Below are 19,135 nucleotides of genomic sequence, written 5' to 3'. Positions count from 1 at the left end.
AAAAACAACAAAAGAGCAATGATATATAAGTGCTATAACAAGTCTCAGTTAGCTTAAATGCATTACACGTAGCAAGGGCTTTTAAATAATATAATAAATAAAAAGAAAACAGATAGAATAGAAAAAGAATAGAGCAAGTTAGTGTTAGAGGTCTTTTTTTATAACTGTATAATAAATAAAAAGAAAATAGATAGAATACAAAAAGATTAGAAAGGTAACATTTAGACAATTTAAAAAAAAAGACCAGAAGCTTTAGAACATCTTTCAACGGTGCTGATTGCGATAAGGACCCAAGAGGCATCTCTTAAAAATTTTTTTTTTTTTTTTTATTGCACAGAATTACACAAAACATACAGTAACAATAACAATAATTAAAAAAAAAACCTAGGGGGAGATGTTAACAAAATTATAGGAATACATTAAAAAGTGTACATGCTTGCAAAATTCAAATATATTTTTGTTTCTTCGAGGGTAATATAGATTCAATATAGTATTTCACCTAATTTGTAAATGCTATAAACATCTTTTTTTCCCCCTGGAAATTTACATTTATGGATATGTAATTTAGCCATTAAAATAAATAAAATTATGAAATAAATGCAGGTCTGTTTATCTTTGGAGTTTACAGTAATACCTAAAAGAACATCTTTCCACTCTAAAACAAAAGAGCAGTGCCAAAATAAATGAACAGCCGTGTCTGGCTTCTGCTTGCAATAGCTACAGCTAACATCAATATCTTTTTTTATTACTTAATTAAATAATGTTTAGCGGGGTATATTATGTGAAGAAGTTTAAAGGATACTTATTTCACCTTATTTGTTAAAAGATATCGATTGGGCAGAAGCCAGACTTTTTTCCAGTCAACATCACTCACAAAATTACTCCAATATGTAATTACATTTGGTTTCGAAACAATATCTTTCTATAAAAGGTCTCTTATTGATCTATTATAATTATTATAGGAGAAACTTATTTTACCTATCGGGGAGTGATTTGGTGAAAAGTCTATGGTTTGTTTTACCGCAGTCAGACAAATTAATAAACGCCACCGTATCTAGCCAATCAGAGAGCTCGTCCTAGCCACTGTATCCCGCCCACTCGTCGTAGCCACTGCCGTTAAATCGCTCTGTTTCAACCCGATTACGATTGGTCGGTTTTTGTGTGATTTTAGCCAATCACAGTCACCCAGGTCACAGCAAACCAACAGGAAGAAAAGATGGCGGTGAGGAACGGAAAGAATGGTCTGCTGGAAAAAGTAAGACATCTTTATTGGCTGCCGCATTTTTGGAGATACGATTATATTTGTGCAACCATACCTAGAGCACAACACAATGTATTATTGTGTATACACTTCATCTTTCGCATCTCTAAATCATATGTGATTGATGATGCGACCATCTCTCTTGTTTGGGGCCAAAACGTATACTTGTATAACGTTAAGTGGCTTCATATTTCATATTATTCATTGTGCATATATATCTCTGTGTGTGTGTGTGTGTGTGTATGTATATATATATATATATATATATATATATATATATATATATATATATATATGCACAATGAATAATATGAATTAAATAATATATTTAATGTAATTTATATTTTAATTATTATTTATTTTTTGATTATTTTCTGTCACTTGTAGCAAATGTGTTCTAACTAAACTAGTTGTTAATATGATCTAACGTCCAGGCAGTAATAATACTGGTTTTAGTTTCTAAAGTTTTCTACCTTAAAACATTTATTTTTAGAGTCTGACGTGTAATGAAAGTAATGCCTTGCTGATGTTTGGTGCCAGATGTTATTTCATGAGTTGCTCAGACTCATTCAATGATGGATACTTTGGGCTGATAACTTGATTAGTAACTCAAGTCATGCTGCACTAGTTGCAACCATATATTTCCCAGTCCAGCCAGTGAAGACACTGTAATAGAAAGTATTTTTATATCATCACATTTGATACAAACTGGCAAATCAAATAACTATAATTTACTTGCAAATGTGAAAGTTTTAAAAGTAACTCTGTTTGACAGAGATCTGCTAAAATCATGTGCATCAGTTAATCTCAATGAATTCCTTGATTTCAGTGGAGGATTGACGAAAAGCCTGTGAAGATCGACAAATGGGACGGTGCAGCGGTGAAGAACTCTCTAGATGATGCAGCTAAAAATGTGTGCACGTGTTTATAAATGAAATTAAGGTAGAATAATAGTTACAATTGTAGAATATTTTGTGCAAAATATCTTTTCTTTTTCAACCATAGGTTCTGATCGAAAAATATGGCTACATTGAGAACTTCAACTTAGTCGATGGACGTCTGGTCATTTGCACGGTCTCCTGCCTTTTCGCCATCATAGCTTTAATTTGGGACTACCTGCACCCGTTCCCAGAGTCCAAGCCTGTACTGGCCTGCTGCGTCGTTTCATATCCTTCACTGAGCAAACTCCCAACAGAGTGAGATCAACAATTCAGATTGGAGGTTTGAGTGTAAAGGAATGTAAACTGGGCACTGCGTCGGTTTTTATCCTTAACAGATCCACACATACTTCATCATGATGGGGATTTTGACCCTCTACACCTCTTACAAAGAGAAGAACATCTTCCTCGTGGCCATGCAGAAGGACCCAGCTGGCATGGACCCGCATCACATCTGGCAGCTGTCCTCTAGTCTAAAAAGGTGAATTTTGCATGTTTTGTTTTTTCCTTTTATTTATTTTATCTTTCTGTTCCAAACCCGTAAGACCTCCGTTCATCTTCTGAACACAATTTAAGATATTTTAGATTTAGTCCGAGAGCTCTCAGTCCCTCCATTGAAGCTGTGTGTATGGTATACTGTCCATGTCCAGAAAGGTAAGAAAAACATCATCAAAGTAGTCCATGTGACATCAGAGGGTCAGTTAGAATTTTTTGAAGCATCGAAAATACATTTTGAAAAAAAACTACGACTTTATTCAGCATTGTCTTCTCTTCCGGGTCTGTTCCAATTTACATATATATAAATTACTATTTATTAAGGTTTTTAAGGTATCTAATATTTGGATACTTAATTTCCACAATCTAAATCTTCTCAAAAATTAAAAGTTTGTTGCCATTTGGAAGGGTGTAGGCCTTCTTGCATTTTATGTTGTTACATTATGATTTTATATTCAGTGGCATAAAATGGTCTTTAAAATGACAAGAATATCGATGATCACAATTATTTCTGGGGCAACATATCGCACAACAAAAAGTTGTTATCGTGACAGGCCTAATTTGAACAGCTTTTTAAAATGTAATCAATTAAGTCTACTGTTAAAGTTATTATTATTATAAATGAGAATTACATTCTACTGTACAGTGATATATTTCTGTCACAATTTCAAGATAAACCTAATTTTTTAGGTATTTGAAGTGTTGTCGTGAAGACCTTTTCATATTTGTGTGTACATGATATAACAATAGTTTTTTTTGTGTGTGTGTGTGTCTCATGAAGTCAGATTGCAGACACTGAAAGCACCACGAGCATCATGTGTGCTGGCATGTATGTTTAGTAAACGAAACTGCAGCACCCATTTACATCGGAGACATGCAGAACATGTAGATTTCTCATTTAAATAGCAGTCTTTCTGCGCATGAACTTTTAAAGACACTACTTCACATCACAATTTGATACTTTATTCTTTCAAAATTTGCCAATTTCTGTGGCATTCCACATTATACCGTCAATTCTATTTTTATGTCTGCTTTCTGTTTTAAACATAGTAGGGGTGTGCAAATTCTTTTTTTATTTTATTTTTTTTATAATCTACGATAATATAATTTAATTTTAACGATATGTGCTCTGAAATGATCAAGTATGTCACTCTCTTTTGTCAAAAAAAAAAAAACCATCTTGACAGTCCAAAAGCATTTACTGCATAATGAAGCCTATTTCTTGCCCCTTTGTTCAAGTTATTAGGACAAAATAAATATCCCTGTATGAATTGTAAGATGTATGACAAGCAAGAGTGCAGTTTGTATTGGCGTGATCCCAAATGTAATCTTGATTTTATACAAATACAACAGATCATTAAAGAAGTAAATAATATCGAGTTACATTTTGGATCCAGTATTGTCTGTTTTTGCTATATTTCACTGATGTGCCTTTCTGAGAAGCACTGCGTTGTTTTTTTACTTGAATCTGTTTCTTAACGAATCATCAGAGTCAATGATTCAATCCGTCCACCTATTTTATGCGCATTTTGGATTATTGCATAAAAAACACTGGAAATGCCAAGATGCGCATATACTTATGCACACAGTTGAGTAGGATGAAATTGATATCCAATAAGAAAAAATGTGCATAAACTACGATGGAAACACATTTACCAAATAAATTCCATGCGCATTGAAAAAAAAGTCATGTGACTTTGCACTATGAGACAGGTTAACTCGAGAGGGTCTGGCTGCAGCCTTGCACTTGCACTCAGACTTGCACTCTCAGACACTTGCACTTCCGCTAGTGACATCACTTGCAGTCTTTATTTTTTATTTTGTTGAATTTTTTTTTTTTACTTTTTGTTTGAATCTCTCAACATTTTATAACGGTAGCCAGGTGGTGAAGACAAGAAAAAAAAAATTCAATTACAATGTCACTTGCAATCGCTACTTGCACTCTCCGCTACCTGTGACGTCACTTGCAATCAACACAAATCGTGCATGTTGCCAATGGAGACAAGACGCTGTTGTGGTGATTTAAACGATTAAAACTAATTTAGTAATTTAATGTACAGGGCCCTGCAAGAAAAAGACAAGACCGGCAAATCTGTGGCCAAAACACCAGAATATGAATGTAATAACAAAGCCCTTCGTAATCATCCGGAAGAAGGAGGCGGGAACCGGCGGACAATCAATATACACAAAACAGCGCACCAGCCCCTCACGGACAACTGATGCGCACAAAATAAAAACCAAAATACAACTAAAATCCCAGGCCTGGTCCTCTCTCGTCCTTCACTGTCGTCGCTCCAGTTTTATGTCCTTCCATCTCCTCTGTGGGACTCAAGACCGGTGGTGGGTCGCAGGTGTAGCGGATTTCCCAATCACTCCACCGGCCTCACTCGTGTTTCCACATCCCTCGGCCCTGCCCCACTCGTCACAATGAACATTTGTGCAAAGTCTCTCGCTAAGCTTAGAAAAACATAAACACTTAACATTGCTTAATGTATTAAATGCGATTCAAATATCAAATTAAATATACAGTTCATTATTTTAATGAATATGTATATAGTATTTTCCTCACATACCGCAAAATGTGGCATAATGGAGTAAGATGATAAAGGCCAAACTCAATATGCTTCTCTCCAATATGTACAGGCACGCAGGTGAGCCCAGAATAAACGTAACGCGCAAAGTTTTGCGTTAAGCATTTTTCCAGAATAAACTGTCTACACCTCTTTTATATCACTGTCTTTGTCCATTAAGCTACATTATGTGTTTTATTTATAATGATTTTCTATAGGAGGAAAACGTTTAATGTACAATTTAACGCACTGTTCTGTGAGTTCTGTACTCGTCTGCTTGACTGTACGGAGCTGATCCTTTTAAAATCATTTAATACATTTCATAATGCACGTTCATATTTGCTAGTCTGTATATATGTTGAGTCAACAACAAGACATATAGGCTAGGCCTACTGAATTGTCTTTATCATCTTAGTCTGTTATTAGGCCACATTAAGCGTTTTTCGCTGTATGGGAGGACAAAGTTTGCGCATTGTGTTCATAGCCATCTGCTTGTCTTGTAGTGCATTAAATAATAACTATATCGAATTTGGTCTTTTAATTGAACTTAATGTATCTTAATACATTATACCATATTAAGTGTTAGTTTTTTGTACAGGAGGAAAACGCTTAACGAAAGACGTGCATTGCATTCATATTCTGGTGTTCTGGCCACGGATTTGCCGGTTTAATTAGTTTTAATCGTTTAATCACCACCACAGCGTCTTGTCTCCATTGGCAACATGCACGATTTGTGTTGATTGCGAGTGACGTCACAGCCAGGTAGCGGAGAGTGCAAGTAGCGATTGCAAGTGACGTTGTAATTTATTTTCTTTTTTCTTGTCTTCACCACCTGGCTACTGTTGTAAAATGTTGAGAGATTCAAACAAAAAGTTATCAATAAATAGAACAAAATAAAAAAATAAAGACTGCAAGTGACGTCGCTAGCGGAAGCACAAGTGTCTGAGAGTGCAAGTCTGCAGCCAGACCCTTCTCGGTTAACTTGACTAACCAGCGGACTGATCTCATTCACAGCATCTGTATGTTGTTTTGGTCGTTCTGAAATGCCTGAGGAAAGTTTGTCATCAAACTATTTTTGCATACTTACTGTCTTACATGACTGCTTTCCCAAACAGCAGCATCCACCTCTAAAAGCAATGGCCGCATTTATTGTTATTGTTTATTGTGAAGTAATTTATTACATATGAAAATTATTATATTCACTGGTTCTACTAGTTTTATTCGCAAATAAAACTTTAGATGGAAACATAGCTTGACCTATTCATAAAGACAGTCATTTGCTTTGTTTCTAAATTAACCGATTATTTTGAACAAATCATTTGAATGAATGATTAAATGAATCGCTCATGAAGACAGGGTTGGGCTGCCACCTACTGGTGGATTTAGACAGGAATAATACATAGGAAGGGCAATAAAACACAATTGCACAAAATATTGCCAAAAATTATAAAAAAAAATCTCCCAAAATTTCAATACTTTATTTTGTTCTAAATTGATTGCAACTAACTGACTTGTTTCAAATAGGTTTGATGACCAGTATACTTTAAGAATGTGTTTCACTGATGGGAAAACCAAGCAGTCCAGGGAGACGGAGTTTACGAAGTCAGTCGGGGCCTTCTTCGATCAGAACGGGACGCTGGTGATGGACCAATATGAGAAATCGGTCTCAAAGCTTCATGATACATTGGCCACAGACAAGAAGACAAAGTAACGTTTAGTAGAAATGGGCAGCACTGGCCTTCAGTGACTCCGCACATGCAGTAACGGTGGCTTTAGTGAGTGTTATCAGAGGTTAGCTTGCAGCTATAACGTTACATAAGGTCAGCACAGTGTTCTATTGCTTCTGTTAAAGAAATGGTCCAGTTTTCCTTTTTTTTCTTTTTTTTTAATTCAAGTTCAGTTTATTCTGGTGTTTCATTTCAATGCCCTTAATAAAAATTAAGACACTGTTACAACATGCATAGATAAGAAAAAACTGTGTTCTTCAATATCAGAAGATTTTAGGTAAATTTAAACACTCACTTTAAAGAAATTGTTCACCCAAAAATGAAAATTTAGTCTATAAATGTATGTAAAGAGCAGTTACCATGAAGTTTTTAGGTGTTGGGAGGATATTTATATTTAAAAGCAAAATAAGTCCCTCCTTACTTTAGTAGTGTTTGTGGAGGTGCTCCACAATAGTGGGCCCACATTTCATGATGCCTTGTGAAGGTACACCTTCACATGTATATTAAATGTATCTTTTCAATCTGCACATTTCTTTTCTATTCTGAATTATACTTGTTTTTTAGGCTTTGAAGGACAGTGGGAATCAAAAAAGGGACTCTGTCCATCTGTTCTGTTGTTCCCATGTTGCTTTGTTACTTTTATGTTTGGCCATTTAAGCTTAAACCAGGGATAATCGTTTTATGTTCCATTTTGTTTGTTTTTTTTGGAGCATTGGATCAGTTTTGACCTGTTTTTCACACTCTGGAGTGAATGGACCTGAATTTCCTGGTTTTCTTTCTGTGTTCTGTCAACAAATATTTTCAAGTAGATTGTCTATAATTTATTTTGAAAGAACCGTACATCTGGATGCAGTCCTTTTCTCTACATTGTGAAATATTAGGCATGCTGAATTCCTTGAAGGATTTTAAGCATTTTTGTCTAATGATATTCAGCTTTAGCTACCCATATTGTATGTGCCTGTTATCAAACAAAAATAAAAAAAATAAAGTGATAAGGCATTTTTACATATCTGTTCTGATGTCAATCTTTAATTTTGAGAACTGATTTGTTTTTCTTCTTTTTTGACCAACTTTACTCATTTCCCAATTAATTTAATGGTACTTTTTTTACATTTATATTTCATAACAACATTATTGCTATATTAGTCACACTTATAAAAATAGGAATGCACCATGTAAATGGTTTCAACCTTTAGATTAAGCCACAAAAGTGCAATTGCTAGCTCAGTAAAGATGACTGTTATTTATGATGTTTTTTTTATTTGCTTGAAGTTACATAACTATCATCACCCAAACATGCTTTCAGATAAACATATAGAATAATTTATATAAATAAACATTCAGAATAAGGTGTTTGTGATGGATTATGTAAAAGTGTATGTACACTATAGGCAGAAACTATGAACATATGAACATCATTTATACTAGTGGAATGGACCGTAAAGTGCATAGAAAATATTTCAGTGTGTAAATGGAATACTCCGTATTCTGGATGAACGGACAGTAGTGCAAGTAATAAGTTTACTGTTTTTGCTTGTTTGTAAATAAATAAATTGGATGTAGTGATGAGGAGGGGTGAGGAGTCGGTGTGGGGGGTTGTCAGAGGGCAGAGTTCAGCAAGGAGACAGCTGTAGGGAAAAAGCTGTTCCTGAGTCTTGTGGTCCTTGTCCGGAGGCTCCTGAAGTGCCTCCCGGGGGGCAGGAGGCTAAACAGTCTGTGGTCAGGGTGTGAGGAGTCCTTTTATGAACGCTGCAAGCTCGTCGTAGACAGCGTTTCCTCTGGATGTCCTCAAGAGCAGGAAGTGGTGCCCCTGTGGTGCGTTGGGCAGTTTTCACCACCCTCTGCGGTGCCTTGCGCTCAGCCACTGAGCAGTTCCCATACCAGACTGTCATGCAACTGGTCAGGATGCTCTCGATCGCACACCGGTAGAAGTTCACCAGGATGGATGAAGACAGCTGGTTCTTCTTCAGTCTCCTGAGGAAGATGAGGCGCTGGTGAGCCTTCTTGACCAGGCTGGAGGTGTTTGTGGTCCAGGACAGGTCCTCCGAGATGGTGGTTCCCAGGAACTTGAAGCTGGAGACACATTCAACAACCATCCCGTTAATGTGGATGGGGTCGTGCATGCTTTTTTTTCTTCTTCCTGAAGTCCACAATGAGCTCCTTTGTCTTACTGGTGTTAAGGAGCAGGTTGTTGTCAGCGCACCATGTGGGCAGATGCTGTACCTCCTCCCTGTAGGCAGTCTCATCATTCTCTGATGAGGCCAATCAGGATGAGGATGAGTAGTATCATCTGCAAACTTAATGATGGAGTTGGATCCATGCACAGGCTTGCAGTCGTGGGTGTAAAGGGAGTAAAGGAATGGGCTCAGCACACAGCCCTGTGGTACGCCAGTGTTAAGTGTGATGGTGGTAGAGTGGGTGTGGCCTGACTGAACATGCTGAGGTCTGTTGGTCAGAAAGTCCATAATCCAGTTGCAGAGGGAGGTGTTAATGTCCAAGTCTCCAAGTTTTGTTGAGTCACTGTTAAATGCTGAGCTGTAGTCAACAAACAACATCCGTACATATGTGTTGTTATTGTTCAAGTGTGTAGAGTGCAGAGTGCAGCAATGTGCATACTGCATCCTCTGTGCTCCTATTTTTATGGTAGGCAAATTGGTGTGGGTCCAGTGTGGGTGGGAAGCACTTCATAATGATGGGTGTGAGTGCTACGGGACGGTAATCATTTAAGCACATCGGGGAGGAGTGTTTCGGTACTGGCACAATGGATGTGGACTTAAAATATGTTGGCACAGTTACTTGGGTGAGGGACAAGATGAAAATGTCTGTGAAGACTCCTGCAAGCTGCTCTGCACATGGCCTAAGCACATAACCAGGAATGCCGTCCGGGCCAGCAGCCTTACGTGCGTTGATCCTGCTCAATGCAGTGTGGACATCTGTGGAGGTGAGTTTGAGAGGTTGGTGGTCTGCTGAGTGTGTGATCTTGGTGACCGTCTCCTTGCTGTTGCTGGTGAAGCGAGCATAAAATCCATTTAGCTCATTAAGGAAGGAACGTCTGTGACCGTTGGAATGGAGTTGCTTGACTTGTAGTCGCTGATGACCTGGATGCCCTGCCACATGCGTCGGGGGTCAGAGTTGGAAAAGTCTTCCTCTACCTTCAGCTTGTAGCAGTACTTAGCCTTTTTGATGCCCCTTTTCTGGTTTAGCCCTGGAATTGCTGTAAGCCTGAGCATCATCTAACCTGAAGGCAGTGTTGTGGGCTTTCAGCAGAAGTCGCACCTCCGTTCATCCATGGCTTCTGATTAGGATATGTTGTGATCTGTTTTTCTGTTGTAACTGTCAGTGGTGGTGTTGATGTAATCCAGTACAGAGGAGGTAGAGATATCAATGTCCGTGTGAGAGCCACAGGCAGCCTGAGAAGCAAACATACTCCAGTCCGTGTATTGAAACCTGTCCTGAAGTAAAAGAGTCTGCTCCAGTTGGCCACCCTTAGATGGTCCTCACTGATGGCTTCACACAGTTGATGAGGGGGTGAATACTTAGGGGTGAGAAACAAAGAAACGTGATCAGACTGTCCGAGGTGGGGGAGTGGGGTCGCGATGTAAGCTCCATCAATGTTTGTATAAACGTGATCCAAAGTTTTGTCTCCTCTGGTGCGGCAGGAATCATGCTGATAGAAATTGGGGAGCACTGTCTTTAATTTGCAGTGATTCAAATCACCCACAACAATAAAAGCAGCCTCCGGGTGGGCAGTCTGTTGTTTACTAATGGCTGCATGAAGTTCGTTCAAAGCAAGCTTGGCATTAGCATCTGGTGGAATATAGACTGCGGGGTGGAAGAGAACCCTATCCGCATCCACAATGAAAAAAATTTTAATGTTGACTTAATTTTATTATGTCAAGGGGTTGCACGAAATAAATTGATCTAAATCCAGATATTTTTTAAGTTGAGTGTACTTATATTTTATAAATTGGTTGTACTTATATTTTATAAATTGAGTTTATACATCTCTTTTAGTAATTTTAAATTAATTATATTCATAATTTTAGCTAAACTACTTTGAGTAGAATTTACTAAAATTAATTATGTGCAACCAAATCAATTTAATCGTTTAATTTCTACTTACTAAAATTTATTTTAATCCAATAGTGTTTTAATATCTTATTGTATCTTTCATTAATATTCAGTACATGGTACACCATACACAATGACGGTAACAATCAGTGAATAGTGTTTGAGTATGAATGGGTTATTTTGAGTGGAAAATGAACTCCAGATGTCACAAAAAATATGTTACCAAACCTAACATCAAAAGCAACCATAACACTGTGTAAATACAACTCGAAAACAGTGAAAATGTATGCAATCAATTTATTTTAGCTATATTTAAATAAACTAATTTAGTTGATTAACTTTCAGCAAATTTTGTTTATTTAAATGTAGCTAAAAGAAATTGATTGCAACCACTTACCATAACATTTTTTAGTAAAATTCAACGAATCATTGTTTTTCAGTGTATGGGATCATAACTTATGATATTTAATGCTATTTACTTAAACAATCCTTGTAAACATAACAAACTGTTCCAAGTAAAATATACTTATGAGTTCCAATTTTAATTTCTACAAGCTTAAATTGAGTACTAACATAGAATTTACTTATTTTTTTTTAATTCTTGCCTTAACTAAATTATTATTGTTTTTATGTAGTATTTACTTCAACACAAAATCATCTAACTTACCTCACCCACCGCCCCAAAAAACAGCTCTAGAACAAATAATTAAGAAGATTAAAGATTACCCAAAAAAAAATTATATCTCATGTTTAACAACATTATAAGGCAGATTCCCGATGCTAACGTTAGATGGGAACAGCTGATGCGGCCTGGAGCTAACGTCAACATCTCCTTTAAGACATTTTTTTTTAAATAGGTGCTATCTTTATAAATAAACGGCGTATTTTAATTTTATAAAACTACATTTTCATCCAAAAATATTTGTAAAATACAGTTCGACACAAGTAATATTTGCGTTATCTGTGTGTGCGCGTGCGCGGAGTATGTGACCGTTGGTCGCTGTGGAATTTATCCCAAAGACTCGTTCTGAACAAGAGCATATTATATTCTTTATAGAGCGAAAAAAACTATTCACTGTAATAAATTGTGCTCTATTACATGAAATATTACTTATTGTGCACATTGAATGATGACATTTCCGCGACTGGAATGAAAAGGTCTTTAGTTCCCACCGTGAAACTGACTGGAAACTCCTTTTGATGCCCATGAAAATGTGCATTTGCACGCATGCGCACAGAATGAACTTCATATTTTCAAACTGAATTTAAAAAGGGTTAAGTCACATGGCTTGGATTTAAAACACATGTAATTCGTGTAAAACCAATTAATATTTATTAATTAAAATCAAAAACTAAATTTAAATGGATTAAACTAGCAAAATTGAATTACGCTTAATTTAATTGGGGCCATAATAATTTTTTTTCAGTGCATATTTTTCAACAATCCTTTTCTCTCAAATGATCATAATATGGAAGAAAAGATACATTGCGACTTTAAAATCAACTCTGTGAGGACAGCATATTAGATCATATGTAATACCGAATACAATACTGTAAATAAGATTTTTAGCAGATTTTAAAAACTGTATTTTTAGCAGTGATTCATAGGCCTCACATAGGCCTTAAAACACTTGTACCCTTTGAAAGTCAGTCTGTGCCCTAGACATTATTGTGACGACAGAGCCTGCGTAAACAGATCTTTGGGGGTTTGTTCCATTGTGCTTCTAACACGCTGATGCACGTAGATGGATTGACTCCCATTTGGCCCCATTCAATAAAGTGGATCTGTGAGTGTGATCACGCGCACGTTCCTCTACAACACTGCAAACAATACAACGCAGTAATTACTTGTACTAGGTGGAAATGTATTGTATATTTAGATTTTATGACCGATTTTATTACACCCCCCCCCCCCAGCTGGTCTATGGAAGCCTGTTTCCACCACTGAATAGAAAATAACTACTACTAATAAGAGCCTAATAATAGTAATAATAATAACAATTATTATTAATTGCAACTTTTTAGCACAAAATTGTTTACATCTCACAATTCACAATTTTTCCCCCTCACAATTTATAACACAATTGCAAATTTTAAAGTCAGAATTATGACATATAAACTCACAACTGTAAGGAAACAAGAATTGTGAGCTCACTTTTTCTCTTAGAACTTGACTTTACAACTTGAAATTATGTGTTTATATATAAAAAAAAGGGTCAGAATTGTAAGGGTGGTGGGGGTGAGATAAAAAAAAATCACTAATATATACATTTATTTTAATTCTGTAGAAGGTCGACCTCCCCATGTAGAATAAATCAATTGTATCATAATTTTGTTCTGTAACGCAGTCAAAACAATTAGTTAATGCATCTTTATTTGGCAACTGACATTCTAAAAAAAAAAAAAAAAAAAAAGGCTTTTTTAAACTTTGTATAATATGTATTTTATTTCATTGAAACACCATAAATTACAAGACAAAGCATTCAGCAATCCAGCTGCTTCATGACCGAACTGTTTAAAGACGTCAAAGTTGCATTTGCCCTTTATGTATTGGATGGGATCGTTGCCCTGTTACGAGAAATGTGGGTCAGTGAACTCTTGTTACTCAATGCAGGTCATACCGAGAAAACCAATGCAGAGCTGCTTTCTCCATTAATCCAGTAAGAGCAAATACCAGACAAATATACTGCATACAGTGACCAGTCTAATAATTAACAATGGGTCAATCTAAATTCTGAGTGCATATTGACAGACCCTTTTGACAATCAAAATGTGGATATATCTTATATTAAGTGAGGTCACATTTATAATGGTGCCTTGCTGACCAATAGCAAGCTGCTTGGTTTGAAAGTGACTCCATACATCTCCACATTATTGACAATTTACGACCCTTCCTGCATGCCAAATTTGGCTGATGTGACCGCACCATTATGCAAACATTCGTAAATCAGCGAAGCATTTCTAATTTTCGGTGAAAGAAGAGGTTCTGCACACTGTCTTGGTAAGCAGGAGCTTCTTCATGAAGGTTAAAATCGCAAAGCACAGCACCTACAAAAGAATAAAAAAAAATATATTGAGAAATGTAAAGTTGAGAAAAATATTTTGGCAAGATTTATTTGTGTAACTTTTTAGACAGGGATAAATAAGCACAACTGACAGCATATCTATCTATCTATCTATCTATCTATCTATCTAGTCAGTTGACAGACTTACAGTGGAAGTCTATGGGCCAACAAGTTAATTTCTGCAGATATACTTTTGTACTATTTACAGTATAACGTAATTCACATCTGTATACAATTTGCCATAAATCAATAAAATAAAATGTAATCTGTGCAAATACATTCACTGAAGAACATATGAGTACCTGTATCTTCGAGGGCAACCATGGTAGCCAATCATGTACTCCTGCGCGTAGCAGTGCCTCCTGCACAGCCCTCGATATCCGCAAGTCCAGCCCTGTACATCTGTGTCATCAGCTTACAGGAAAAGTTCAAACTGAGTTAAAACATAAGCAAAGGCACACTCCATGCTTGTCCAGCAAACACAACTGTTTGTCTTTGTCAGTGAGTAGTAAATAATGCTCTTAACCAGCAAATGCACATCAGCAGCCAAACATTTCTTGGAATAATACTACCAATCCAGACACATCAAGACTAGTTGCAAGGTCATATTCTATTGCTTAAATGCACTTGTACCTTCACCCGCTGTCAGCAGCAGCAGAGTTATAAGAATCAGTCCCAGTGCCCTCATGTTGTAGCTCAGCATCTCTTGCCGGACGAATGACCAGCTCTCACATTTATATCGTTCAGAAGCTCTGGTGGAGGGGAGGGAGGGTGGCTGGGGGTCCTGTCAATGCTACTGTAAATAACATAGCTTTCATTCCAGTGATGAGCTTGTCTGTATTTTCTGTCTAATCACGGCATGTTTTGAAAAGGATTGGTTTGACCATAAGCCTAATTGTTAAATATAAGAACTGCTGTTATTGGTTTATAAAAGTAAAAAAAAATCTGATCCTAAGTGTGATATTGTTAAAAACTGAAATTTGAAAAGACTGGTTATAATGTGTAATGATGTAACGCTGCATTGTGGTTGCAGGTCTTTCTTTCAGTTATATGAACAGTTGAGCTGTTAATCTAGATGGCTGTTAACCTTTTGCCTGTGTATGTGCAATTGTTTTGGAAATATTTTGGTAACACTTTTATTTAAGGTGTCCTTGTTACATGTACTTATTATGCATAATGACATGCAAGTAACCCTAAACCAAATAATTACCGTAGTAAGTACATGAAGTTAATAAATGTTACTCAGCACTTACATGTATAATTACACTGGAACATGGACACCTTAAAATAGAGTGTAACCAATATTTTATATCTACTTCAATCACAATATTACATGAAGGCACAGATGTATTTTTAGAGATACATTCTATTAGAGTTTTTAATTTATTTATAAGCTTGTTTTACTGTAGGTATTTGATGAATCTGGATTAATTGAATATATTGGTTTTATTTTTCATTTTTTTCTGATTTGTAACACAGTAAGCTATATTTATTTTTATTTATTTATTTTATTTGTATTGTTTTGTACACGTTATGGGTAATTTCCCCTTACTGTATGCTAATGCCTGATTAGAATCACTGCTGATAGAAGTGTTAATGTAAAAAGTAGGCTACTTCCAGCACCATTATGTTTAGAATTACCTCTTTTAAGACTGAGAGAGAGAGAGAGAGAGTATTTGTGTTTCTGCAGTGGAAAATTATTGATAAACAGGTAGTTGTGCAACTATGTATGGCCAGGAATGTTGTCAGCAAAAATGCACTATTCAGGACCCACTGCAGCAGCAACAGCAGCTCACATGCAATGCCTTGTGACTAGGACTCTTTCCCTACACACACACAAACACACACACACACACACACGTTTATATCTAAATGGGGACATTACAAAGACTTCTATTGTGATTATATAAATGTAGGTACACACTTTTTGATTTAAAACCCACTCCTACGCAGAAAACTTTCTGCATTTTTACAATTTCAGAAAACTTTGTTTTTAAACCAGTTTTACAAATGAGGACATCCCCAAATTGAGTTTTTTGTCAATTTTGTCAGGTTTTGCTCATTTTTGGGTACAAATGTGTCCACAAAATATGGTTAAGCAAGCTCACACAGACTTGTTTCAAAACAGTCAGAAGTGTTGGGTAAAGAATCTTACCTAACTGAACATCGTCCATTGTTATTGATCGATTCATTGATTCATTAATTCTAGAACATGCTAAAATGGACATAGGATGATGATTAGCCTATGATCTGCAAATACATGTCATTTTTCAGTAATCAGCCACCAGAGGGAGTGTGCATTAAACCTGTACTACTCTGTGCATTCTGCACTGGTAACATTTAAGCAGTGCATGATTTGCTATTGCCAATATTTAACTTCGGTTTATAGGCTCTGGGTAATGAATTGATATACTCAGTTATTTACAATGTCACATATAAGCTATAAATTATACATTATAGCATATTTATTTATGATTTATTTGCGTTCTAGTGAATATAGATGTGTCGCGCTTTATGAAAGCAGTTCAGCTTTTTAAAACGCGCCGCGAGATCTTTCCGGTGCGTTGCGTTTCGTGAGTTCCATTTCATCGAAAAAACGTCCTGCTCTGACGCCGCTGCTGGACGGCCAGTGACGTCACCCTCTAAACACCGAGCGCAGGTAAACAATAACAGACGCGAGGAGAGCGTGGAGGACCAGACAAATGCCACATCTCACTGCACTGACCAGAAGCGGAGTCTGTCGCAGCACATTCCACAGGAATGGCATGTCTTATGGCAGCCTTTTCAGTCAACAACACTACAGTGACCAACTCCATCATAATGGTAAGATTTAAACATTTGAAACAATTTATGACTTTTAATTAATCAGGTTGAATATTTGTTAAACATATTCTAAATAAGCTGCATTAAAGAAAAATGAATCAATAAAAAAGTATGTTTAAAACATGCATCAGTGATTTGTTTATTTCAGATGAACCAGAGTAACCCACACCGACTCCATGACTTTAATCATCTAAAATGCTGTGCACTTATATACTTTCCTGTTGACATAGACTGCATGACTTATATATATATATATATATATATATATATATATATATATATATATTTTTTTTTTTTTTTTTTTTTTTTTTTTTTTCTCTTCAAAATTTAATGGCTTTACTAAATTTATTCAAATCGAATTAACTATTAAAATGTGATGATGATGTGTATTCTTTATCCTTTTATATTACATAATACAGTTTTAATATGAAAACACATTATACTGCATTAAACTGACATTTGGGCAGTAGCCTACTGTTTTCCCAGGGCTTAGAATAAGCTTTGTCTGATAGTAACCTCATCTGTCTTCTGTAGCCAGAGGGAGACGGATTAGGTCGTCTTTCTTTATATTTAGCCTTCATTTCACTGATGAACTATTAATATAGGCTACTATAGCAACATTCCTCAAATGTACAATTCTAGTTTGTTTTCATTAAACAATCAAGTGTATTTACTGGTTAAAAATGCTGCATGGAGTTCTGTTACAAAAAAAAAAAAAACATTTACCATGTTACAGTGATATTATTACAGAGCGATAGCATGGTCATTCGATGGTGCTCTAAAGTAGGAATATGCTATCAAAATAGTGTTTTACACCACAGATATGGTATGGCCAAGAAATACCATAGTTAAACCACTTTGCTTACAGTGATACAATGAGATGAATAGTTTATAAATATTATAAAATAGGATTCCATTATATATGCTAAATTTGGGTCAGTGAGATTTTTCTTTTTATAAATAAGTCTCTTATGCTCATCAAGGCTACATTATATATATATATATATAACTTATATTGTGAAATATTATTACTATTTAAAGTAATGGCTTTCTATTTTAATATACTTTAAAATATAATGCATTCCTGTGGCTGCAAAGCTTTTTAACTTTTCATTTATAAAAGAATCCTGAAAAAAAGTATCACAGGTTGCAATCAATCAATCAAAATATTACTGTTTTATTGTTTTTGTTATTTTATTAAATAAATGCAGCCTTGATGAGCATAAAACACTTAAAAAACTAAAACAATAAAAACATTACAAATCTTATTGGTCCCAAATTTTTGAACAGTAGTATATGTAATAGCATACTATTTTATTATATCTACAAACTACTAATTATTTATCTCAGTAGTCATCTTTTTATGGTTTGTGGGTGTCATTTGAATCGTCGTCTTTATTAACTTCTGATAAATATGCTTGATGACTTCTGGACCTCTAATTTTTGTCCTCAGTACAAACTCCTGGGATCTTTTCCCTCAAGACTGCAGTGTGTTACATAAGCGCTCTGTCTTTTCTCCCTCAGAACACAAATGGACCTCCTGACCTCATGCTAGACCCTAGAACCATGTGCGTGTCCATTGATGAACTGATGTCCAGTCACGTCGCCACTCAGCAGATGCTGCTGTTTCATGGACACCTGAAGAAAGTAGAGAACAATCTGACCGAAGCCCAGCGCTTTTCATATCTCCCCCGCAGACCCGCAGTCAATATTGAATTCAAAGATCTCTCGTACTCAGTTCCTGAAGGACCATGGTGGAGAAAAAAAGGTAATGTGTGACCCCCAAGCCTCAAAGCACTGCAAATGTCATCTGAAGTTAAATATCATAAAAGTTAGAACCATTAAAGAATTACTATTCAGGTTTTACTACAGAATCCAAAGGAGTTCAGAGAGACCCTTGTGAATAAGAAGTGCACTTAATCTGAATGCTGAATGTGCATTTGTAGTGTACTTCAAATCTTAAAATGAATATTAAAAAAAAGTACTGCACATAATATGAAAATACAGTTTAAGTGTACATGACAAGAGCACACTTTCATTACTGTTTCTTAACACATATGGTACACTTTTAAAAAGTGCATTTTATAGTAATGTTAATTAAATTAATAGTTTTAATTTAAAGCATTTTATTTGTTGACTAACATAGTAAAGAGTAAGTGTACAGAAGTAAACGCAAGCGCTTGAT

General features: G+C 35.8%; 2 protein-coding genes across 3 annotated transcripts in view; both read left to right on the top strand.

Moving 5' to 3' along the window:
• The first annotated feature begins 1,116 nt into the window (after nucleotides 1–1,116).
• LOC132123359 (signal peptidase complex subunit 2-like) lies at nucleotides 1,117–7,219 on the top strand. The gene is made up of 5 exons (XM_059533925.1): nucleotides 1,117–1,255; nucleotides 2,091–2,174; nucleotides 2,267–2,419; nucleotides 2,538–2,680; nucleotides 6,789–7,219. Exons 1-5 carry the CDS (start codon nucleotides 1,217–1,219, stop codon nucleotides 6,973–6,975), a joined length of 606 nt encoding a protein of 201 aa, XP_059389908.1. The 5' UTR covers nucleotides 1,117–1,216; the 3' UTR covers nucleotides 6,976–7,219.
• A 9,483-nt stretch (nucleotides 7,220–16,702) lies between these two features.
• The window catches only part of LOC132123356 (ATP-binding cassette sub-family G member 1-like), a 45,587-nt gene continuing 43,154 nt past the window's right edge, over nucleotides 16,703–19,135 (top strand). Inside the window, exons 1-2 of one of the 2 annotated variants that reach the window (XM_059533921.1) lie at nucleotides 16,703–16,950; nucleotides 18,475–18,718. In XM_059533921.1, coding sequence (XP_059389904.1) covers nucleotides 16,888–16,950; nucleotides 18,475–18,718 — 307 coding nt within the window. In that variant the 5' untranslated portion in view covers nucleotides 16,703–16,887. The remainder of the gene's footprint in view (nucleotides 16,951–18,474; nucleotides 18,719–19,135) is intronic. The other variant, XM_059533922.1, reaches the window with a different exon arrangement.

Source organism: Carassius carassius, chromosome 41 (genome assembly GCF_963082965.1).
Source record: "Carassius carassius chromosome 41, fCarCar2.1, whole genome shotgun sequence".
Lineage (NCBI taxonomy): Eukaryota > Metazoa > Chordata > Actinopteri > Cypriniformes > Cyprinidae > Carassius > Carassius carassius.
This window is presented reverse-complemented; position numbering and strand designations above follow the sequence as displayed.